Source organism: Hypanus sabinus, chromosome 9 (assembly GCF_030144855.1).
Source record: "Hypanus sabinus isolate sHypSab1 chromosome 9, sHypSab1.hap1, whole genome shotgun sequence".
In the NCBI taxonomy this organism is placed as follows: Eukaryota; Metazoa; Chordata; class Chondrichthyes; order Myliobatiformes; family Dasyatidae; genus Hypanus; species Hypanus sabinus.
Genome location: NC_082714.1, coordinates 38,952,707 through 38,979,396, shown reverse-complemented (window position 1 = coordinate 38,979,396; position 26,690 = coordinate 38,952,707). Strand labels below are relative to the sequence as shown.

At 38.4% G+C, this 26,690-nt stretch overlaps 1 protein-coding gene and 1 long non-coding RNA gene across 2 annotated transcripts; both read right to left on the bottom strand.

Moving 5' to 3' along the window:
- Positions 1–16,752: 16,752 nt before the first annotated feature.
- LOC132398815 (mesothelin-like) lies at positions 16,753–18,369 on the bottom strand. The gene is made up of 3 exons (XM_059978655.1): positions 18,309–18,369; positions 17,415–17,601; positions 16,753–16,860 (listed from the first exon to the last, which is right to left on the bottom strand). Exons 1-3 carry the CDS (start codon positions 18,351–18,353, stop codon positions 16,766–16,768), a joined length of 327 nt encoding a protein of 108 aa, XP_059834638.1. The 5' UTR covers positions 18,354–18,369; the 3' UTR covers positions 16,753–16,765.
- Positions 18,370–21,165: 2,796 nt separating this feature from the next.
- LOC132398814 (uncharacterized) lies at positions 21,166–22,810 on the bottom strand. Its single transcript, XR_009513805.1, has 3 exons — positions 22,778–22,810; positions 21,905–21,974; positions 21,166–21,322 (listed from the first exon to the last, which is right to left on the bottom strand). It is a non-coding gene; the product is annotated as an uncharacterized LOC132398814 (long non-coding RNA).
- Positions 22,811–26,690: the final 3,880 nt, after the last annotated feature.

Sequence of the window (26,690 nt, the reverse complement as noted above, 5' to 3'; positions counted from 1 at the left end):
TAGACAGCCTCAGTGTTCTTTGACCAATCTGGTTTATTGTCCATTCGTATCCCCAAGTATTTGTAATCCTCCACTATGTCCACACTGACCCCTTGGATGGAAACAGGGGTCATTGGTGCCTTAGCCTTTCTCAGGTCCACCACCAGCTCCTTAGTCTTTTTCACATTAAGCTGCAGATGATTCTGCTCACACCATGTGACAAAGTTTCCCACCGTAGCCCTGTACTCAGCCTCATCTCCCCTGCTGATGCATCTAACTATGGCAGAGTCATCAGAAAACTTCTGAAGATGGCAAGACTCTGTGCAGTAGTTGAAGTCCGAGGTGTAGATGGTGAAGAGAAAGGGAGACGGGACAGTCCCCTGTGGAGCCCCAGTGCTGCTGACCACTCTGTCTGACACACAGTGTTGCAAGTGCACATACTGTGGTCTGCCAATCAGGTAATCAATAATCCATGACACCAGGGAAGCATCCACCTGCATCACTGTCAGCTTCTCACCCAGCAGAGCAGGGCGGATGGTGTTGAACGCATTGGAGAAGTCAAAAAACATGACCCTCACAGTGCTCACCAGCTTGTCCAGGTGGGTGTAGACACGGTTCAGAAGGGAGACGATGGCAACCTCAACTCCTAGTCGGGGCTGATAGGCTAACTGGAGGGGGTCTAAGTGTGGCCTAACCATAGGCCGGAGCTGCTCTAGAACAAGTCTCTCCAGGATCTTCATGATGTGTGAGGTCAATGCCACCGGTCTGTAGTTGTTGGAGCCACTTGGTCCTGGCTTTTATGCTGTAGTACCATTTCCTGGATGGTAGCAGCTGGAACAGTTTGTGGTTGGGGTAAATCGGGCCCTTTTTACACACCTAACTTTGTAAATGTCTTGAATAGTGGGAAGTTCACATCTACAGATGTGCTGGGCTTTCCGCACCAGTCTCTGCAGAGTCCTGTGATTGAGGGAAGTACAGTTCCCATACCAGGCAGTGATGCAGCCAGTCAGAATGCTCTCAATTGTGCCCCTGTAGCAAGTTCTTTGGATTTGAGGACCCATACCAAATTTCTTCAACCATCTGAGGTGAAAGTTGCTGTTGTGCTTTTTTCACCACACAGCCAGTATGTACAGACCACGTGAAATACTCACTGATGTGTATGCTGACAAACTTAATGCTGTTCACCCTCTCAACCCCAGGTCCATTGATGTTATTAGGGGTTAGCCTGTCTCCATTCCTCCTGTAATCTACAACCAGCTCCATTATTTTTGCGACATTGAGAAAGAGGTTGTTTTCTTGACACCACTGTGACAGGGTGATGACTTCTTCTCTGTAGGCTGGCTCTTATTATTTTAGATTAGGCCAATCAATGTAGTATCATCAGCAAATTTAATTAGCAGATTGGAGTTGTGAGTGGTGACACAGTCGTGGTTATACAGAGAGTTGAGGAGGGGACTTAGTACACAGCCAAGAGGGGCACCTGTGTTGAGGGTCAGAGGGGCAGAGGTGAGGGAGCCCACTCTTACCACCTGCCAACTATCTGATAGGAAGTCCAGGATTCATCTACACAAGGCAGGGTGAAGGCCAAGGTCTCTGAGCTTCTTGTCGAGCCTGGAGGGAATTATGGTGTTGAATGCTGAACTGTAGTCCGAGAACAGCATTCTCATCCAAGCATCCTTCTTCTCCAGATGTGTAAGGACAGTGTGTAGATCTGTGGCTATTGTGTCATCTGTCAGTAGGCCAATTGTAGGGGGTCCAGTGTGGGTAGCAGCATATTGTATATGTAGTTCTTGACCAGACTCTCAAAGCATTTGCTTATTGTTGAGGTGACAGGACACCAGTCGTTCAGACCTGTTACCTTAGTGTTTTTAGGTACAGGAACAATGGTGGATGTTTTGAAGCAAGAGGGAACTCTACTATGTGGAAACTAAAATAGGATTGGTGTGGGATTAGTGTAACTGTGTGGGTGATGAATAGCATTGTGTCAGTGGGTTGAAAGGGTGTATCTATGTAATGTATTATGCTATGATCCTTACTAAAACACTCTTCAAAATATATTGCAAACTAAATGCCCAGTTAATCCTCTTGTACTTGTAGACCATAAGACCGTAAGATATAGGAGTACAATTAGGCCATTTGGCCTGTCAAGTCTGCGCTGCCATTTTATCATGGTTGATCCAACTGGCTAATGTCATATACATTTGCCAATTTATGAACAACCCACTCCCCTACTCATTCAAAATAGTTTATAAACTCTTTTTTGAAGTTTTTGTTTCCTGATTAATGCTATTTAGTCTGTTCCCATCATCACTAAGAATTTTGAAGTGATCTTAATATTATTCCTATTCTTATGAACAATACAACAGAAATAGAGGCATAGAGTCATGGTAAAGTACAGCGTAGAAACAGGCTCTTCAGCCCATCTAATCCATGCTGAACCATTTAAATTGACTAATCGCAATCAACCTGCACCCAGACCATAACCCTCCATACCCTTGCAATCTATGTACCTATTCAAACTTCACTCAAACATTGAAATTGAGCTTGCATGTACCATTTGCACTGGCAGCTCATTTCACACTCTCACGACCTTCTGAGGGAAGAAGTTTCCCCTGATGTTCTCCTTAAATTTTTCATCTTTTACCATTAACCCATAATTTTGTACACCTCTATCAAGTCTCATCTCAGTCTACTATGTTCCAAGGAATAAAGTCCTAACCTATTCAATTTTTTCTTATAACTCAGGTCCTGGCAACATTCTTGTAAATTTTCTCTGTACTCTTTCAAACTTAGTTACATCTTTCCTGCAGGTAGGTGACCAAAACTGCACACAAACATCCAGATTAGGCTTCACCAATGTTCTGTACAACTCAACATAACATCCCATCTCCTGTACTCAATGCTTTGATTTATGAAGGGCAATACACCAAAAGATTTCTTTACAAACCCATCTACAGATGATACCACTGTCAATGAATTTCAGACCTGTATCCTCAGCTCCCTTTGTTCTACTCAGTGCCCTACAGTTCACTGTGTAAGTCCTGCTCTGTCTGGTCCTACCAAAGTGCAACACCTTGCACTTGTCAGCATTCAGTTCCATCTGCCATTTTTAAGCCCATATTTTCAGCTGGTCCAGATCATATGACAAGCTCTGATAGTCTTTGCAGTCCACTACACCGCCATTCTTGGTGTCATCTGAAAATTTGCTGATCCAGTTAACCAAATTATCATCCAGATCATTAATATAGTTGACAAACAACAATGGACACAACAATGATCCAGGTAGCACTACACTAATCACAGGTCTTCAGTCAGAGAGGCAGCCAGCTACTACCACTCTCTGGCTTCTCCCACAAAACCAGCATCTAATCCAATTTACCGCCTCATCTTGAATGTCGAGTGACTAAACCTTCTTGAACAATCTCCCATGCAAGATTTTGTCAAATGCCTTGCTAAGGTCCATGTAGACAACATCCACTGCCTTACATTCATCAACATTCCTGCTAAATTCCTTATAAACTCTATAAGATTGGTTAGACAAGACCTACCATGCACAAAGCCATGCTGAATATCCTTAATCAGTCCATGTCTGTCCATGTACTCATATATCCAGTCTCATAGAACACCTTCCAATAACTTTCCCACTACTGATGTCAGGCTCACTAGCCTATAATTTCCTGGTTTACTTTTAGAGCCTCATTTAAACAGCAGAACAGCATTGGCTATTCTTTAATCCTGTGGTACCTCTCCTGTTGCTAAGGATGATTTAAATACCTCTGCTGGGGCTCCTGCGATTTCTGCACGCCTCCCACAGGAACCAAGGGAACACCTTGTCAGGCTTTGGGGATTTACTTACCCAAATTTGCCTCAAGCCAGCAAACACTCCTCCTCTGTAATATGGGGTTCCTGGCCTCACTGCTACTTTGCTATGGATTCTGTGTCCATGTCCTGAGTAGATACAGGTGCAAAAAATCTAATTAAGATCTCTCCCATCCCTTTTGGCTCCATACCTAGATAACAATTCCGATCTTCCAGAGGACCAGTTTTGGCCTTTGCTATCCTTTTGCTTGTGACATATCTATAGAATGCCTGAGAATCCTCCTTCACTTTGTCTGCTAGGACAACCTCATACCTTCTATTAGCCCTCCTGATTTCTTTCTTAAATGTTCCCTGGGATATTTGTACTCCTCATTTTTTTCCTACCTACCTATACTAGCTATATATCTTTTTTTTCTCTTCAATATCTCTTGAAAATGAAGGTTTCCTAAATCTGTTTTCTTTACCTTTTATTCTGACAGCCACCTACAAATCTTGTGCTCTCAAAATTTCACATTTGAAGGACTCTTAGTTAACAAGTACACCTTTGCCAGAAAACAGCCTGTCCCAATCCACACTTACCAGATCATTTCTGATACCATCAAAATTGGCCTTTCTCCAATTTAGAATCCAAAATGTAGACAGAATTGTTCAAAATTTGAGAAATGTTATTTATTTATTTAACCGTACAGTGCAGGACTGGCTCTGCTGGACCAACAAGCCATACCACCCAGGAACCCATCTAATCACAGGAAAATTTACAATGACCAATTAAACTGCTAACTGATACCTCTTTGGACTAGTGGAGGAAAGAGGAGCACCCAAATGAACTGCATACATTCATAGGAGAATGTACAAGCTTCTTTATACATGGTGCCAGAATTGAACTCCGAAATCCGGAACACCGTGAGCTGTAATAGTGCTGAACTAGCCATTATTATTATGAACCCACAGGTTTCATTTACTGTGGACTGTCGCTTTAAAAGAGTGCTTCAGTGAGGCAAGACTATGATCTTGTTCAATGACTGACCTGCAGGTTAGTTACCTCTAAAACAAGGACACAGACAGTCACAGTCAGAAGTCAGAAGGAGAGAGAGAGGAGTGAACCTGGAAAAGGTCGCAGCTCTAGCTATCGAAGCTGGGAATTTGGAACTCTGCTATACTCACAAGGGTAGGTTGACTATCGATCCAGTGCACATTGAACGTGTGGCTGTCACTTCATGTAATCCATTGGAGTGGATTTAGTAATGTCCTGTGGGACCAGTCAAAGTTAACCCTTGCCTGGGTATGTTATGTGGTTACCCCTTGAAGACAACATCCCAGCGACAGATCACTTCAGTGGTAATTCGTGTGGATTTGGAACAGCTCGATGGAGGATCTTCGACAACTGATGTTTATTAATTACCATCGTGGAACATACGGAATTTGACATAATTGCCTTCTCTCTACATTTTACCTTGGATTACAAATATCTCTCTCCCATCATTTGTTCCTTGGATTACTGAACTTTACTACTTTACCATCTCAAGACTCTAAGCCTTGTTCCCCCAAGCTCAATAGTTTGGGAGTTATATTTATACACATAACACTGTTAGCTTTTGATTATCTTGGTTAAGTTGCTATATTATAAGTAGATACTAATAATGATAATGGTTTTAACATCAAAACCAGACTCCAAGTGTAATCTATTGCTGTTGGTTTGTTTCTAAAATGTTACAGTTCATAACGCTTTGTTTCCATGGCAGTTTGATCTCAGCACTGTTGGTGCAAGCGCACACCTCAGAGGCTTTGCAACAAATCTGTGGTTCAGAAAAATTTTGACATTGCATGAAAAGACATCGATCCTTCCCTCTCTGGCAGTCTCCTACAGAAGTTGAATAGTCATAAAGTATCAAAAGGAAGAGGACCATAAAAGAAATTATATAAATGAGAAAGAAGGAATTCTTGCTACCTTCAAGACACATTAGTGTGAATAGGTTTGAAGAATTCCCCACTAAATCTATTCAGGTGATTAGACGTAATGCTGATACTTGATTGAAGTATAAGAACACAAGAAATGGGAATACTTGTAGGTCATCTAGCCCATTAAACCTGCTCTGCCATTCAATAAAATAATGGCTGTCCTGGCTAGGGACCCAGTTCCACCTACCTGGCTTTTCTCCATAACCCTTTATTCACCTGCTGTGCAAAAAAATGGATTAGTGTGCCTATAATGTATTTAATGAGGTAGCCTCAACTGCTTCCTTGGGCAGAGAATTCCACAGATTCAGTACTCTCTGGTTAAAGCAGTTTGTCCTCATCTCCATCCTAAGTCTATTCCCTTGAATCTTGAGACTGTGTTCCCTCATTCTAGTCTCACCCACCACTCAAAACAATTTCCCTGCCTCTATCCCATCTGCTACTTTTATGAATATATGTATCTACCCTTTTCATAATTTTATATTTTATATTTACATATTTCTTCCTTGTTTAGACACAAGACATTTATTTCAGATTAAACTTTTGCATCCTCCATTTGAGAAATTCTTTTTTCTTTATCAATTTTTTTATTAGTTAAATAAGAGTACATAGAGTACATTATATTGTATATATATATATAAACAAGAGGAGAATTATCTCAAATATCTATATCAATAACAATTCAAATTAAAGGTAAAATAAACATTATCTGGATAGTACATAGTATTAATCTAATAGTATATAATAAAGATAATTGATTCTCATCTTAACCATAAAAAGAAAAAAGATGAAGAAACTTTTATAATTGAAATGTACACAAAAAAATCCCCAAAACAAAAAAAAACAAAAACAAAAAATAAGAACTGGGCATCTCAAACTGAGAGTGAAAGCAAGAACAAAGGAAAAACTTTCTGATCAAATCCACAACTTCGAAAAGGTAACTGGAAGGGCCATAAGTCAGAGCGTATGAAAATATTGAATAAAAGGTCGCCAAGTTTCCTCAAAATTAAAGGATGTATCAAATATCCAACTTCTTATTTTCTCTAAACTTAAACAGGACATAATGGAGGTAAGCCAATTAATAACAGCAGGTGGGTTAGAGTCCTTCCATTTAAGCAAAATGGCTCTCCTAGCCAGTAAAGCTATCATCAGTTGAGCAGAAATAGGAATATCTCCTGCTTCCAATGGAATGATCCCAAAAATTCCTGTAAATAAATTCGGTTGTAGATCCAAATTCAAGACTTTTGATAAAGTTTTAAAGACTTCTTTCCAAATAATTATCTAATTTGATACAAGACCAGAATGTGTTAAAGTAGCCACCTCAATATTACATCTGTCGCAAATAGGATTAATATTGGAAAAGATACGGGCTAATTTGACCTTTGACATATGCACCTGATGCACTACCTTGAACTGTATCAAGGAATGATGGGCACAAATAGATGAAGTATTTATCAAATAAAAATGTTTATCCCATTGATTATCTGTAAGTGACTTTCGAAACTCCAATTCCCATGCAGCTTTAATTTTATCATTAGATAACATAAGCAAATTCAATAACCATTTATAAATTATAGCTATCAGTCCTTTTTGAAATGGTTTAACCTGAATAAGAGTATCAATAATATTGGGTGAATAAGCCAAGGGAAAATCTGGAAGCAAACTATATAGAAAATTCCTAATTTGTAAATATCTAAAAAAGTGTGCATTAGATAGGTCATATTTATCCACTAACTGAGTGAAAGACATTAGACAATTGCCCATGAACAAATCTAAAGAAGTTACAATTTCTTTGGTTTTCCAAATTGAAAAGGTCTGATCCGGATGGACCGAAACGCAGGACGCAGACTCTGAAGTACTAGGGGGAGGACAGGATGGGGATGCCATGGCATGTAAGGGTTAATGCAGGCAGGGCTGGATCCCAGAGTTCAGACAGGACAGGTAGGCAGGCAGATTCCTCATGGCGGGCTGCAGGGATCCCAGGCAGGGCCACCTCCTAGGCGGAAAACACAGAGGCCTGGGCCAGTCGCGGACACCTGGGCAGTTGCGGGGCACAACCCTTAGGGAGCAATAGGTGGAAGGGGCAGAACCCCCATTGGGCAGCAGCAATCCAGCCAGATCCACCCAACAGAGGCAACAGGTAGGAAGCTAGGTCCAGGATAAGCAGCAAAACTACAGTGATCCACCAGGTACATTGGTAAATTGGGAAAGGCAACTGACGGCATGGCAGTGCAAGCAAGTAGAATAAGGCAGAACAGCAGGACCAGCACACAGGAGAGAAGCAGGGGAACAAGACCAACCAGATACAGCATATACAGAACAGTCCAGCAACAGGGGAAGGGGAAGGGGAAGGGGAAGGGGAAGGGGAAGGGGAAGGGGAAGGGGAAGGGGAAGGGGAAGGGGAAGGGGAAGGGGAAGGGGAAGGGGAAGGGGAAGGGGAAGGGGAAGGGGAAGGGGAAGGGGAAGGGGAAGGGGAAGGGGAAGGGGACAAAACAACCACCCACCTGGTCTCCATCCCACGGCTCCTTATAAACACCTGCAGCTGAATTGGCCACAGGTGTGCCTCCTTGATCTAGGCTGATCTTAACAGGCTCAAAGGGGCCGGGAGGGACAGCTGCAAGACCCGGATTCCAGAGCACTCAGACTGGATCGAGACCCGGAACGCAGATTCTGGACCGGACTGGACCCTGACAAAGTTAAAGTCCCCCATAACAATTGCCATTCCATTCAAACATGGCATTTCTTGGCTTATTGCCTGTGGCACTGCAAAGTTATTATTCGTTAGTCTGTAGGCAACCACCTCCAATGAATTTTTCCCTTTACGAATCCTAAATGTCTACTAATCACCTATTCCTAATCTCTACCCAGATGGACTCAACATTCTTCTCCTTAGACTTTACCTGTCTCTCACTGTTGCCCTGATCTCATCCTTAATTAAAAGCATTAGCCTACCTCTCCTACCTTCCTGTTTCTGTATTACTTCATACCCTTTGATATTTAATACCAACTCATCTCCACCCTGAATCATGTTTCCGTAATGGCAGCTAGATCACTCTCCTTTGTACTGGTTCTGTCACAATTCACTGACCTTGCTTCAATACTACAGGCATTCAGATAAAGTGCTCTTACACTCATTGTCCTCTTAGAATCTCCTATTTTTTCCTAACCTTTGTGTGAATTTCTGCATTGCTTTCTTGTGCATTTCTTGCTGGATTTCCATCCCCTTACCATATTAGTTCAAACCCTCCCCAACAGTACTAACAAACAATCCCCCTAGGACAGTGATCCCATTTCTGCCCAGGTATAGATTCTTTGGTTTGCACTGGTCTCACCTCTCTCAGAACTGGTTCTAATGCTCCAGGAATCTGAAACCCTCCCTGCTGCACCACTGCTCAAGCCATATATTTATCATAACTATGCTGCTTTTCCTGCTCTGACTGGTACGTAGCACTGGAAACAATCCTGAGATTATTACTTTTGATGTCTTGCTTTTTAATTTATCTCACACCTCCTTAAATTTGGCTTGTAGGACCTCCTCCCACCTTTTGTCTCTGCCTTTGGTATCTAAAAGCATCATGGCAACTGGCTGTTCACTCTCCCCTTCCAGAATGCTCTGAGACATCCCTGACTGGTGCACCTGGGAGTCAATACACCAATTGGGAGTCTCACTTGCACAGACAGAAGCTCCTGTCTATTTCTCTTACCGTGGAATCCCCTAACACAATATCTCTGACACCCTTTTTGCTGCCGGCTTGTGCAGCAGAGCCTCTCATGGTGTCATGATCCTGGCTACTGTTGCCATCTCCTGACGAACCATCTCCCCCAGCGGAGTCCAAAGCGGTCTCTCTGTTTTGGAGGGAGATGACTGCAGGGGATTCCTGCACTACTTCTTGCTATTGTTCTGCCTGTATATTGCCTCCTCACAGATCTAGCAACACTGCTTCAGTCCTGACCTCTGGTGCAATCTGCGTGGAGTTTACAAGTTCTCTCTTTGACAGTGAGTATTTCTTCCATGGGTACACCAGTTTCCTTCCAAAGGTAGGGAGGTTGATTATGTAAACTGGCCATTCTAAATTGTCTCCAAAATGCATATATGAATGATAGAATTTTGGGAGAATTGAGTAGGATGTAGGGAAAATAAAAGAGGATTGCTGTTGGATTAGTCCTGAAGGCTGCTTTACGTGCAAACCTGCCACCACGTACGTTTCTCAATGGCCCCTAAGACATCTGAAACAGTTTGCTGCATAAATTTCTCTTGAAGATGCTGGAATTGAACTCCAAACTCCAGAATGCTCTGAGCTGCAATAGCATCATGCTAACTATTATGTTATTGTGGCACCAAGTTCTTTTTCTCTAGGTCTTTTATTGTTCCAAGAAACCTTGGATGCTCCTCCTTTTTTTAATCAATGGAAAATCTTGTTAACCTCAGTTTATTGAAGTTATTTGAAAGGTGGCCTGGTGATGCAGCATTGGAAGTTAGGAAAATAGGATCAGGAATGGACTCTGAAACCTAATCTACCAATCAATGTGATCAAGGCTGATCTGTCCTGGGCCTTATCTCATCTTCTGTGTCAGTTCCCCATAGCCCTCAACATTCTGATATTCTTGTCACAAATTTTTCTACTTCCTGTTTGGGTAACCCCAATGATCTAGCCTCCAAAGCCCCCTGAGGCAGAGAATTACATAGAATATGCTGTAATAGTGTATCCTCAGGACCTGGGTACAGTAATAACTTTGGGTGCTCTCTGTGTAGAGTTTACACATCCTTCCTGTGACTGTAGGGTTATTCTTGTTAGCCCTGACACCCCAAGTATGTGCTTTTTGGTTAATTGGCTTCTATAAATTATACCTAGTGTGGGTAAATGGCAAAAGAATCTAAAGGTAGTTGATGGGCAGAGTTGCAGGGGAATGCAAAGAGGATATTGGACTAAACTGATGGACCAAATGGCCTTATCCTGTCATAATAAGTTCAATGCACTATGTGTAAAGTGGAACTGGTGCATAGACTTAGGTTTGCAGAAGACTTTGGACTAAGGCTATTGTGGATTAATGAGTTCATTGTGTAAATGGAGATGTATTGTCCTGGATGGAAGATCGGCTGGCTTACATGATAAGGAAAGTAGTTATAAATAGATGTTCTTGTATGTAGCTATATATAACAAATGATGTTCTGTAGGAATCAGCAGCATGATGAGCTATGGTCTCTACTTCTACAATTTATACAAATGTCTTAGATTAAGGCCTTGAGGAATGGCTGTTAAATTTGTTAATGAAACTTGAAGATGGGTTAAAAAAATTATCTGAGAGGAAGACATGAGGAGGTTAAAGTTTCAAAGTACACTGTTATCAAAGTATATATGAAGTGTACAACCCTGAGATTCTTCTTCCCACAGACAGCCATGAAACAAAGAAACACCATGGAACCCGGTCAAAGAAAATATCAACACCCAATGCACAATAAAAGAACATCATGTAAACAGCAAATATCTGGCAAATGAGGCACATGGAATAGTCTTGAGCAAAAAAAAAAGAAGCATAATAACTACATGGTGATAAATTACAGAGCTCTGAGATACAGAACGCTCAGGGTATCTTGATATTTAATTTTCAAAAGGCCGGTATGCAGGTGTGGCAGGTAGTTAATAAAACTCAAAGAATGCTTTTTTTGTTTACTGTTAATGGAACTTAATAACATTCTAAAGGGATTTGGTGCACAGGAAAGATATTTCTTGCTGCCAAAATATCTGATACAGAGTTTTATTGTTAAAAATTAGGGGGTCATTTATTTTCAAAAGAGAATCAAATTTTATTTTTCTCTGAAGTCACTAGTTTTTTGTTACTTTCCACTTCATCTGGTCAATTCCAGCAGGCCCAATGAATATTTTTAAAGCAAAAATAGATATATCATTGACAATATGCAAGTGAAAGGTTATCAAAGTTCACAATAAATTATATTATCAAAGAACACATACAGTATATCACCATATATAACCCTAAGATTCATTTTCTTGAGGGCACATTCAATAAATCTGTAGAATAACCACCTAACTAGGGTGTTAACCAGAGTGCAGAAGACAACAAGCTGTGCAGATACAAAAATAAATAATAATAATAATAATAATAATAATAATAAATAATTAAGCAATAAGTATCAAGAACATGAGATGAAGAGTCCTTGAAAGTGAGTCCATAGGTGTGGGAACATTCCAGTGATAGAGCAAATGAAGTAGAGTATAGTTATCCCCTTTTGTTCTAGACCCTGATGGTTGAGGGGTAGTAACTATTCCTAAACCTGGCTGGTGTGAGTCCAGAGGCTCCTATACCTTCTTCCTGATGGCAGAAGTGAGAATGGACAAGTTCTGGGTGGTGGGAGTCCCTGATGATAGATGCTGCTTTCCTGTGACGGTGTTTCATGTGGATGTTTTCAATGGTTGGGAGGGATTTACCCATGATGGACTAAACCATATCCAGTATTTTTTTGTTGGATTTTCCGTTCAAGGGCATTGGTGTTTCCAAACCAGACTGTGATGCAGCGAGTCTATATACTTTCCACTACACATCTATAGAAGTCTGTCAAAGTTTTAGATGCCACGCCAAATCTCCACAACTTCCTAAGGAAGCAGATGCGCTGCTATGCTTTCTTTATAATTGCACTTATGTGCTAGGCCCAGGACAGGCCCTCCGAAATAATTGCACCTAGGAATTTAAGTTCCTAAATCTCTCTACCTCTGATCCACTGATAGGGACTGGCTCATGGACCTTTTAGCTTCCTTCTTCTGAAGTCTATATTCAGCTTCTTGGACTTGCTGACAGGGAGTAAGATGTTGTTGTTGTGTTGGTTTGATGGAAATATACAGTTGTAGTTATAATCCAATTCGCAAAAACATAGCTAAATGGAGGACCAGAATTGAAGACAAATTTGTGTGTTGATATATTTATATAATTATCTGAAACTTTCCTTTGCCAACATACTTTTTGGGAAATAAATGCAGAGTTTCTAGTTTTGTAAATTATTTTTTTCAACAATATTTCAAGAGTTATCAGTTTATTACAAATAAAACTGAAAGCCAAAGAAACTAAGAAATTGAATATATTTTACTGGCTTTGCTTTGTTCTGAAACTCCCCGGTATAATAACGAAGGAAAAGTAGATTAAAAGTGAAGACCACAGAATATAAATGCTCTATAATCATTAGCACAAAATAGGCAATATGCAACTGGTGTTCATTATACAACCCACCAAACATTGCATTCTATTGACAACATCAGGGAGACCCAGAAAAGTAAATGATGGCTGTCTGAGTCCCCAAAAGTTCTGTATCTTTAAGAACATGTAATTTCCTGCAATCTTGTTACAATTGTTGTGCCATGTTCTAGTTATGACTAAGTGGACTATAACCTAAGGAAGGGTGAGGTCTTTTCTCTCAAATTTGCAAAATGTCTGAACATAGGTGCGGCGTGTTTGGCACGAATGCATGCAGAGATGTTGTTGGATATGATTGCCACTTCTAATTAGTTTTCAGGTTCTGACAATCCTGAGATTTAGAAGTATAAATAAATTTCAGGCAACTTAATTGTGTCTCTTCTTTGAATAGGAGCTTGCTCCTATTGGATGTTGAAACAACCAGTTATGCAACAATTATACAAGGTGGATGGAGGCAGGGAGGATAAGCTTAGAAAAGCAAAAGTGGAATTTTTTTTCTATCATATCCATTTGTTAATGATTCTGCTTTCATTACCATTTTCTGGAGAGGGGTTACAATTCTGTTTCATTTTTGAATACCATAGTTTCCTTTGGAGGGAATTTCTGAGGTCTGAGAGAGCAAATGTGCATTTCACAAAGCATCCCTGAATAATTACGATCACCTGAATAACTACCCCCTCTCTATGTAAGGTTCAATCGTGGACCTGTGTGAAGATGCTATTTCTTCTTGTGCTCCTGTTCACGGATTGGGTGCAGTCCAAACTGTGATTACTGTTACTAATGTGCCTATAGCATACTAATTTAGTTCCATACGTTCCTTTTCAATATAATTTTATTGTCTCTTTTACTTGCTTAATTGTTCTTTTAACACATACTAGTATCAGTTTACAATTACAACATTTCATTTTTTAGAAGCTAGCACCTGAACCTAATAGCTTTTGAAAAGATGGTGATGGACCACTTTCTAGAACCATTGCAACCCTTCCGATGATGCTGTTGAGAAAGGAGTTTCGAGATTTAGACCAAAAGATGAAGAAAGAATGATGATTTTTTAAGTTAGAATGGTATGCGACTTGTTCGTGTAAATGGTGGTGTTCCTGTGCATCTGCTTCCTTTGTCTTTGTAGTAGAGGCCTTGGTTTAGGGAAATGTTTTTGGACTCAGTTAGACAGGTGTTGACTGCAGTGTATTTTATAGATGGTGTGCTGATTCAGAAATGAATGTTTACAGTGCTGGATTGGGTAGCAGTCAGTGGTTCCTTGGTTCTGGGTGGTGATCCGTTTCTTTAGAGATGTTGGAGCTGCATTCTTCGAGGTAAATGGAAACTATTCAACCATTTTGCTAGCTTATACTTTGAAGATTACGGAAAGTTTTTGTGCATATTAGTTATGTGAAACTCCCAACAGAGTATCTAGCCTTTCTCCTGCTCTTCGAGCCAGGTTATTTATGTGGCTGGTCCAACTGACTTTCTGGTCGGAGGTGAGTTCCAAGACGTCATCATTTCGTTTTACCAATGGTTAGCATCTTTGTTTTTGTTCATTGCAACATATTTCTTTCTAAATCTATTGATAATCTTTATTAAATAGTTCTCATTGTTGTTCAACCATGTTAATTGCATTTTTTTCAAGTTTACCTTCTCAAGTTTCAAATTTTCACTATTTTAACGTATTACTTTAATGCTTGACCATCAAAGCTTAATGTTGTGATTGCCATTGGCTATAGGGTGCCAAATGGTACTTAATTGTCTGATCTATCATGCTTCATTTCCCATCACAAAATCCAGTAGTGATTGCTTTTGTTAGGTTTTTCAGGTTTAAGATAAGCAAGGAGTTTTGAACATATTGTAATATTCCCATTCCCTTTATTTCTGTTACCTATTTATATTTGATAGTTAATTTGGAATTAGTTGGGGAAAAATTTTATTTATTTTTAAAAATTATTTTGATTGGTTTCTATACTTGTGAATCTCCTTGCTTTTCTTTCATTCCATTACAACTTATCATTTCCTGCCTAGTCTTCACAGTCCAATTTTGCCCTTCCTGCATCTTGATCCTTATTTTTATTAACCAACACAAAATTACATTAAAATGCTCAGCAAGCCTTAAAGCATCTGTGATTCAAGAAACTGTCAATATTTCAAATGGATGATCTTCCATCATTTTGTGATATTTCTGTTGTTTAGATTTCTTTTGCTCTGTGTAGCTATTGAAGGGCACTTGTCTTGTTTGGATATCTTAATTTCTGAAAGGCATTTGGTTAAAGCAGCACCATCCTCAAACCCTTAAGAAGTTGGTATATTCTACAACAGGAACTTCTTCTGTCTGTTCCATTCATGGCCTTTTTAAGAAGTTTAATTTCTCCAGTCCATGTTCTCTTTTGCTATGAAAGTTGAATCAGCATAAACAAGTTGTAACCAAGTATATGTGGAAACGTATGAAAGAAGAGTGTCATCTTCACGACCCATGGATTCTTAACAGGACCTAATGTTTTGCTTTACTGTTTGTAGCATTGTTGATATTTTTGTCATAACACTATTTATTATCGATAACAGGGTTAACAAAGCATGGTTCACTTTGCTTTTATTGTAAATAAAAATATACATTATTTGAATAATATTTACATAGAATCAATAAGTAGGTATGTTATCCAAAAAATAAATAGCTGAAAGATAATGCAACAATGAATAAACTCAATGAACTCCAGAGTGGTAAACTCAATATAGAGAGTAAATACAATAATCTTAGACAACATTTTATGTTTCATTCTCAACTATGGCCAGAATATAAGGCAGACAGAAAAGTGGTCTTTGCCTTTTCCTACTTTCATTTTTAATTGTAAGCAGAATAACAAGATTGTTTCAAGTTTGTTCGAATCAGTAATGGCAAATGCCTTGGCCCAAAGCTGATCTAAAATTTATATTTTCCAAGTGGATAACTTAGATAATGATTTAGAGTGACAACTCTTAATGTTTTTTCTCCCCTTTTCAATTACAAACCACTGAGACAACATGATATCATAATCCCATAAACACTGAGCTGAACTAAGTTAACGGAGACATCCAGTTCTGCACTACTAATGGCTTCAACAATATTGCATTTAATAAGATCTAATAGAATTCGTGCTCATGATCAACAATGCCATTTGAGATTCTTTGCTGCTGAACAAGTATGGTTTGCACACAATTGATGGTGATGCCTCAACTTTACAATGCATGTGCTCTGTATGTGTGCCCAGATAGAGTCTTCAAAGATAAATGTAAGTTATAGCAATATCCTGATATAATCTTCTTCTAAGGATTGTGAGAACAGAACATGAATAAAAATCTGGAAAGCAAAATATTTTACTGGTTGTTTTCATATAATTGTCAGTTTAGTTACAATCCATTGTTCCCCCTAATCTCATCAAAGAATGACAGAATTCATGGAAAACATACTAGGAAACTATTCAGGATATTTAGTGTGAGGTAGTCTCTGTGAAATATCCAGTCATTCATTTAGGCAAATATCTATCCATATGTTATTAAGTGCAATAACTCAATTTGCCTTCACCATCCAATGGGCCATGGAGTTCACGTTATTGTGATTTACGGCATGAAAAGGATTTTTTTACATATTAATCCCGATTCTTTATCTTCTGCTTCATATTCAAAGCATTGTCATAAAAGTTGGTTTCAAGCTAGTCCACAATGGATTGTTAGGCAAACAATACACTATTCATTCTGAAATTCCTAAACCTTCATTCAAATCCTTCAGTGAGTTCTGATTCTCTCCATTTATCAGTTAAAAAGCAGAAGTGGGTTGAATCCCAGTTTATAAAATGGACTGCATTGTAATGCTCATCACAATTATGCAAAAGGAGAGCAGGATGCTGTAGCTGTTGCTTGAAGCAGCATTGAAATCAGGATCTGGAAAATAAAATGAAAAACATGATATTAGTGGTTACCTTCAACAGTTTCCTTCAAATCTCATTGTCTCATTGAACATTTTAAAAATTATATCTTTTATAAATTTCACATCAATGTTTTCAAATTCATTATTTCTTGCATGTCATTTATTTAAAAATGGAATTTTGTCAACTGGTTCTATACACAATTGTATTGGGGTCAAATCTGAATAGCAATGATTGTGAATCAAGAGGCACAAGAGACCATAGATGCTGGAATCTGGAGCAGCACACAAAGTGCCCTACACAGATACTATCTCACCCTTGGAATTCCTCCGGTGTGTGTGTGTGTGTGTGTGTGTGTGTGTGTGTGTGTGTGTGTGTGTGTGTGTGTGTGTGTGTGTGTGTGTGTGTGTGTGTGTGTGTGTGTGTGTGTGTGTGTGCACAAGTGTAACTGAAATGATGACAATGTATTAAAATATGTTTCCATTATTATCATATCGAGTTATTAGCCACACTTAGATTCTACCCAGTTTTCTTGTGAGCCTACAAAAGAATGAAATAAAAGGAACTTACCTTCAGGAAAAACTATATTTCCAATTCCAGCTAGTGATAGACCTCCCTGTAGACCAATTCCAAGACTTTCCACCTCTTCAGATGTGTGTGCATAAATCCATCGCTGCACTATTGAAGCTTTCTCATTTGTTTTAAGTTCATTTAGATTTTTTCCAAGTAGTTTCCTGATATCACTAGCAGAGAGTTTCTGGCAGAGAAAAAATGGCAGTAGAGAGACATCAACATTATGAATTCACTTTTGTCTATAATCAGCTGTCATAGGAGGATATTGTGAAGCCAGTAGCATATGCAAACAAAAATGTGCAAATAGGACACTCTCCAGAGTCCAAATCACATTTGTGTGAATTACTCTATCCAGATCTATTTAACCTCATTTCCTGCATCTACTCGTATAATATCACTCACACCTTTGTGCTCAAAGTTTAATTCATTAATGATATGATTCTGATGACTACTACTTCAGTCCTGGTGTTAGTCTGTTCAATGGTAACTGCTGTAAAGTATTGTGTCAATGGTTCTATGAATTGTTTAAGATGGATTCAGTTGATCGTCGGCTGCAATAAAACCAATGAAAGGGAGTAGGCTGCTTGTTTAACACATTTCCCATATTCATAGCTGAACTGCAGAGGCAACTAGATTTTTTTTGTACATCCTTCATTTAATTATAGGATAGCAGCCTTGAGTTTACTTAATCTTATCTCAACTGTATTTGAAATATGAGTAACTCCTCCTGCCGTGGAAGAACTGAAACTTCTGCATCTCCAACTCCTGGGAGGAATTGCATGAATCCTGTCCACTAGTGGTATGTTAATTTGTTTGTTAATTAATTTGTGAATTTAAAATCAGGCTCATGCAGAATGCAATAAAATATCAAATGATCCTTCAGATACCTACTTCTACTTCCACTGGATTGAGTGTGCTAAAGGTTGCATAGTCCATGTTGATATCTCCATCAGCCAATCTCTGTAAATCAGTTGCTTTTGCACCAGCTTTAAGAGAAAAGAACACACAGCTTTATTATTTGTAGTATAAAGCATTAGTAATAACAGCAAAATTTGACATAGATTTCAGTGCAGAAAAATATATTGTTTTAATAATTCATCAAACATTGCATCAGATTGCAATGAGACTTACAGATATATGGCTTGATGCGAGGATAATAGGCATTGAAATTATTAGCCTGATCTTGGAAAGCAATTTTTGCAACTCCATAGATTATATCCTTCTTTCGCTGAGTGCATGTGGAAATATTTAATGGTTTGGCTTTCCTACAAAAAGAATGATAGCAATGCTTATTTTCTGTATTCACCGATGTTCAACAATGCTGAGTTTGAACAGGAAACTCCTATTCAGACTTTCACATATTTTGTGGGTCATTTTATTGCAACATAGTCAAGAGTCAACTTTTTCTTCATTTTCTGCATCTGTTCAAGCAACTCATAGCATCAAGATGTTTTATTTAACATATGCCATCTGTGAACCAAGAGCTTAACTGTGATTCACCTAATTCATTTCAAGCTTATATTGAATTCTCAGATTTATTGCATTGCCATCAATCAGTTGATGCCAATGCAATAAGTTTGCATATGTAACTGAAAGAGCAGATAGTGGGGTAGTTTTAAACAACACTCACTTTAATTCAGCAGGAGGGATTGTTTGAAGAATCTCTTCACTCAGACTGCACAAAATTTTACCATTAATTGTATCCAACACAGTTGAGGTCAGTATCCCAGATTTCTGTGCATAATTTCTGAGAACTGCTACTGTCTGAAAAGGAAGAAAATTTTTAATTTCAGATGATTATCTTTTTATACTGAGTATGGACTTAATTTCCTAACTTGCTGTTAATTCTTTTCACATTTTCAAATTGGTTTATGAAATACAGTATGTCAGGGTGTATCAATTTGCAGCTGATATCTTGTGCTTCCTGGCAATGCAAGACTGAAACAGAAAATTGGTCGTCATGGTAGTGCAGCAGCTAGCGTAATGCTTTTACAGCTTGCGGCGTCAGAGTTCAGAGTTCAATTCCAGTGCTCTTTGTAAGAAGTCTCAGTATGTCCTCCCCATGGAATGCGTGCGTCTTCCCCTCAGTCCAAATACGTACTGGGTAGGTTAATTAATTATTGTAAATTGTCCTGTGATTAGGTTAGGGTTAAATTGGGGTTGTTAGGGGTTCCTGGAAGGGCATACTCCATGCTACATCTCTAAATAAGTAAATAAATAAATATGTGCAAACTTACTTCTTCATATATAAAGTGACTAGTTCTGCATTTCCAGTTACCCTGTTGTTGAAATCACTAAACTGTGCTAGAATTGAGATTCCTGAAGGGTGAAATACACACAGAGGCCACTTTATTAGGTACTGGGGTACTGCTGCTGTAGCACATTCACTTCAAGATTCAACCTGTTGTGCATTCAGTGATGCTCTTCTGCACACCACTGTTGTGATGTGTGGTTATTTGAATTACTGTATTACTGTCACCTTCCTGTCAGCTTGAAACAGACTGGTCATCCTCCTTTAATCTCTCTCATTAACAAGGTATTTCCACCCAGGGAACTACCATTCACTGGATTTTTTTGTGTGTTTTTTGCACCATTCTTGTGTACTCTAGAGACTGTTCAGTGTGAAAATCCCAGGAAAGAAGCAGTTTCTGAGATAGTCAAATTACCCTGTCTGGCACCAACAATCATTCTACAGTCAAGGTCACTTAGGTCACATTTCTTCCTCATTCCAATGTTTGGTCTGAACAACAACTGAACCTTTTGACCATGTAAATATTTGTTTATGCTTTGAATTGCTGCCACGTGATTGGCTGATGAGATACTTGTATTCAAGTACCTAATGAAGTGGCCACGGAGTGTACCCACCTGAGCTGTTTTATTCTTTATTCAGCAATCTCACTGTGACTGACCCTAAATAGCAATAATATCAGGAAGTAATATGTCAGATGAACAGAATACATCCCTGTTCCCTCAAAGAAAAATATTTAATGCATCTGATGAAGAGAATCTTACCAATTATTGGACCCTAAAATGAATTCTATTCTAATCCAAGTTTACTGTCCATCATTGCACAGTAATAATTAAAGCAAATGTTTAATTCAATAGTAAGTGCAAGAATTGCTACAAATCATACCGTATTAAAATTTGGACTGTTAGAAATAACATATGCAAGGGTATCCGGATCTGTTATATTCCACGTGCTAATTTCCTCAGGTCCATACACAGTGATAATGAATCCCAGACGTAGAATCTGATCTTGTGGCAGTCCACCTGGATAAAGCTGTTTCAAAAGTTCATATTTATTGAGTCAGTTTATGGTTTAAAAGTTCCAAAAAAGTATATTTTCAACACTTTCCCAAATATAACTATGTGATAGGATTGTGTAGGCTATAGAGCATAATGGTTTACAGCAGATAATGCCTTAGTATTTTACTGATTAAGTTTTCACCCATTTGTACTCCATGTTGCATCTAGTTATCCTTTCATTGCCATTATTGGGTCTTACAGGAATATTTTATGAAATCTCATTAAATTAATATGCTAAGCAAATACATAGCCTTCTAGGCAAGTATAAGGTGAAACTGAGGTCCCATTCAATTTTAAACAACTCTAATGTAGAATTTGTATTAATTGTATTAATGAATCTTGTGTAATGCATGGAGTACAGCTGGTACTGTGAGCATTCAGGGGGAAAAGGATTATTTTCATATCAGGTTGACTTACCGCTCCTAATTTCTTCTTCAGAACCTTAAGTTGAGGAGTACTAAAAGCTATATTTCCCAGTTCAGAAAGCTTTTTAGACAGCACTTCCTTATCCAAACATAAATCCAGCTCCTTCTCTGTATATCTTGCGGGTAGATCTGGTTCTCTGGTATTGTTTTCTGTTATGACCCCAGTGGAGCAGTCTGTGAAAACAAACACATTCCTTGTGTGAGTACACTGAAAGTGAGGGATGGAACCAATCAGAAGGAAAACCAGGTCATCCAGATTACATTTAAAATTTTTCTGAAAATAATTACTATAATTAAAGACTGAATACAAGAAGAATTGGCATGAATTAAAATGGATTATTCCAAGGATCAAAAAGGAATCAAATGCTGCAATTCAGTTTAGTTGCGATTTGATTTGAATCCACAAAAATAGTGGTTGTAACAATTCCATTCCATCTTTAATGAAAGCCACAGAGTTCATTGCACTTGTGAAGGATTAAGAAATGATTTGGAAAATGCTCTTTACATTCAGGTAGTGTGCAGGGAGGTGGGCTTGTTGCTTCATCAACATGTCATTGCTGAGAACATACTGCTCAAAGCATCGTTGCATTTGGCTTCTGCACAGATCTTCAGCTTAGGAGATAGGGTTTATGGGGCAGCAATGATGTCACATTAACAGATCAAGAGATTCTTTAATGCTATTTTTCCAAGTGACCAAACTAACTTCTAGATACTGTGAATCAGTAAAAAATTTGAATTATGTATTATTATACTTACTAGTGGCGCGTTTTACTCTCCAATGTGCATTAATCATCTTGCGATTTTGCGTCTGTTTCTCACAATAACTCTGTAGGATAGAAAACTGCACTTTTAATATTTGTTGTATATCACACTAGCTCAATAGAGAGTAAACAAATCACAGATGCTTTGGTTCAAGCCTTTCATGATCAGTGTACTTGGGGAGAAAATTCCATTTGGAAGGTTCTTATTATGTTTATAGATAGTGACAGGGAATTAAGCCTAATTTTTCTTTGCTGCCTTTCACGTTTCCCATCAAATGTTGTATAATAATTGTCATCAGACTAATGTTGGTTGTAATGTGAACTCTTACATTTATCACAGATTTATATTATCTTTAGTTGGATGCCCTTCATTCTGAGGGGCTCCACATGGAAACGGATGCTGTGGCACACCAATTCCACACTGACTCATACACATTAATCCTAATACATCCCAGTTTTTTATTCTATTCACATTCTTATCAACACCCCTTAGTATATACCATCCACCTACATACTAAAGGTAACTTATTGTGAATAAATAGATTATTGAGAGGGGGAACATGCAAACAGCCAGCACCCAAGGTCGGTATTGAACCCCAGTCTCTGGAGTTGTGAGGCAGCTGATCTACTCGCCGTACCACTCTGTCTCTTATATAAAGGTATAGACATGCTGGAGAGCTGGCCAAGCAACATTAGTGGAAAGGGAAACTGTTAAAGCTACAGGTCCAAAATCCTTGAGCAGAACAATAACTGTTTCTCTTATTACAGCTTCTAGCTGACCAGCCAAGTGCATTCAGTTTTTAATTTAGATTTCAAGCATCTATGATTTTTTTTTCTTATTTTCATTTACTGCAAACATTTCTCTTACCAGCTTGGTGGTGAAAGTGATCAGTAAAAAACCTGAAAAAAAACATTAGAAGAATAGATTAAAATCCCATAAATCAGCCCAGGAACAGAACACACCACATTTCAGCATATATAAGTATGCATACAGTGGTTATGAAGTTGGCATATCATAAGCATATCATAAAGTGTCACACTTTACAGGGCATAGTTTATGGGAGGAATATTCATTTAGGTAGATCTCTTATTTGCAGCTGAGTACTGAGCAGTACAATTGCACAGACCATTCTCCCTGCTGTGGGAAGTACACAGTTTTTGTGTTTTAAAGGTGCTGTGGCTTAAGCTCTTTTAACTGATTCCCTCAAGGTTAGTTACTTAAGGTACCCAGAGCCATTACATAATCTACAATGAATTGCTTACATTTAACGCATTCTTCGAAATTATAACTTGCATTAGGGCTGCTGATATTTTCTGAGATTATACAAGAGGAACTAAGAAGACCAACATACCAATGGCAATAAATGACATGACCTTCACTGCTTTGGAAACAAACGGCACTGTTTTCTGCATCATTGCTTGCCAAAGTCGACAGGGGAATCCTGTAAAAAAGCAAAAAAGAATCTTGATGATCTGATAAACAAGTGAAATGAAAATATTGTTTACAGACCAAGCTGCTTGAAAAACTACTGGCATGTTTCCAACATCTAGTAGTTCCATAGATCAGCACCTTTTCTTAACTGTGAGACCGAAGATACTGATGATGGGAAAAAATGTTGGAAAGGTATGGTGGCATCCGTGGGTTTATGTACATTTTCATAATCTGGAGTCTGAACTTCATGAAGCCACGAACTGCAGAATTGTGTTTAAAATCTTTGCACATTTCAGTGCTGTTGACATGAGGGGTCAAAAGAAAAATGTGGGGAGAAAATACTACATGCAGGGAGCATAGTTCAACTGATACACTTTCTGGTGATATTAATGGAAGATAAAAAAGAATAAAATTTTAATAAGGTTATCATCTACATACTGCGCATTGTCAATATGCTTATTAGAGCCTTGGGGTGCAAGTTTTACTGATTGTATCAGGCATTTTAAAACCAGGAATGCAAATATAATTGAACTGAATGATCTTTATTGTCATTATACATAGGTACAATGAAACTCTGTTTGGATTCCTCTCAGGCAATTAAATAAAGCGGTAGATAAAAACAAAACAGTAATAGAGAAACAGTATTAAATAGATAAGTAGCAGAAAATAAGTTGCAGCAGCACCAGATTGAAGATTATTGCACCTCACTTGTAAATAGTACAAATTCCTCACCTCTTCGTATGAGCATTTGATAAACATTAAAAATTCATCAGACAATTCTATTGCAAGAACTGTTTTGAAATGAGTTTTAACTTTTGGACAGACATACATGAGTGTAAGCATTAGGACCAGGAGTATGCTGTCTGGCCCCCTGCTCTGCCATTCTTTAAAGTCATGACTGATCTTCCACCTTAATGCACTTTCCTGCACTAATCTCTTAATTTTCTTAATATCTATAAATCCATGAATCTCTGGTTTGTATGAACTCAATTATAAGCAGAAACATGAGACACAACTGATCGAACGAGCCAAAATTCCTGCAGCAGTGAACAGCTGAAGCTTGCCATCCCTTTTCCTGCGCTTGCCATCCTTCTTTCTGCATTTGCCAATGGCCTTCCTCTACTGGAGACACTAGAGATTCTGCAGATGCTGGAAATGTTGAGCAACACACACCAAATGGTGGAGGAACTCAGTAAGCCAGGCAACATCTATGGAGGGAATGAACTGCTAACGTTATGCATTGAGACTCTTCTCCGGGACCCTAATGGACATGTCCATACTTTGAGCAGATGCTTCACAAGAGCTTCCTCAACAAAACTGGATCTAAATGATTTTGTGAAGCCCTATACAACACAGCACCTTCAAATTATGAACACCATAACAATGCCTTGAATATACTATTAAATACTATATTATTAAAATTATTATCAATGAACTACACTTAAATGCAAATTGACTGAAATTTATCCATCTTCCTCACAACCACTGATCTCTTTTGAACTGAATAAAAACATTGAACCTGCTGATTTCTCAGTATAACTGATGGAGATTGGCAGTAAGTCATATTCTGCTGCCAGGCTGCTGTTGGATAGATAGCTTCAATCAGCAGTGAGGAAGTTCAGAACTTCCCCACTTGCATGCTCAGAAGACGTGAACTTTCTCACAACTATAGAAATAAATTCTAAGCAATTCTGCAGTTTGCCTGAACTAATCACAACAAAGCCATTGGCAAAGGAAAACTCCACAGATTTTGGGATGTTAAAAGAAAAGAGAAATTACAGTAAATACTCAGTAGCTGTGAAGATTGAGAGTTAGTATTTTGGGGCAATGGTCTTTCAAAATAATTTAGATGAAAAGTTGATCTGAAACATTAACAATTTTTCTCCCCCATATATCATTTGACCTGCAGAGTACTTACAGCATTTTGTTTCATTTTGAATCAAATTAAACCTGACCCTGAGATATTACTATACAGCTGACATCAAATGTCATGAGAGATAATTAACCATAAAATTATTTCTCAAAATCAATTTGCTTAATTTTACATTTAACTTATTCAACTTAAATAGAGACTATTTCAAATAATGAAAACTCACCTCTTGTCTTGTGTGAGACTTACTGAGCACTACAGAGCTAATCTACAAACAGGCACTGACAATTTATAGCTGGGCTATCCATCTACAAGCTTATTCTTATGCTAAAATCCAGGTGTGGCATTTACGTTTTTGGTAACGTATTCTGAATTCTTAAAAAAATTAGATCAGTCATTGCTCTTGACGTTAACATTTGAGAAGATGATTCATGTATTAAGGCTATTACTATTCTTAGCATTCAAAGCTTAAGTGCGCAGATGTCATGTAAGGTGTGCAAACATTCTCTGCATTGCTTTGTCAAATGTTATTAGTTTCAAATTGCTGTTGTCTAGGTGAGTCCATTTAGGAAATATCATGTACTTTACACGGGTATCCTCTGTAAATAACCTTCCTTTGACCAGAGGAGCAAAAATCCTTGTAACACACTATTTTTTTCCACTGGAGCATTGCAAGAGAGTGTTTTAAACAGAGAACAGTAATAACACAAAAACACATGTTTAGCATAGAGAAAAAAACAAGCAATGCAAGTGCATCAAGTTTAATGCATATTCTCCCCCAACTGTTCTTGCCTTCACTCCTTATTCATACTGATTCTGTTGGAACGTGAACCAGAAAGCAAGTCCAGTCAGTGCCTTTCACTGCCAGCCATTCTTAATCATAAAGATTACAATGTACATTATTGAAAATTAGGCTGTGTTAAGTGTTAGAATCAGACTGCAACTCTGCCTGATTGTGCAGTGTATTAAAATCAAGGTTTACAGTGAGTACCTTATAACTGGTAACAATAAGGGACTGAGATTATTCAGTGATGATCTTATGAAGAGATAAAGCCTGTTGAACAGCTTGAGATCTATCTGTTACTTAACTGATTGATTGATTGATTGATCTGTGTGTCTATTTCAGAATCAGAATCAGGTTTATTATCACCCGCATGTGACGTGAAATTTGTTGACTTAGTAGCAGCAGTTCAATGCAATACATAATCTAGAAGAAAAAAAACAAATAACAATAATAATAATACCTAAATAAGTAAATCTTATTCAGTATACTTATACAGTATGCATATATTGAATAGAGTAGAAATTGTGCAAAAATCAGAAATACTATATATTTTTTTAAAAAGTGAGGTAGTGTCCAAGGCTTCAATGTCCATTTAGGAGTTGGATGGCAGAGGGGAAGAAGCTGCTCCTGAATCGCTGAGTGTGTGCCTTCAGGCTTCTGTACCTCCTACCTGATGGTAACAGTGAGAAAAGGGC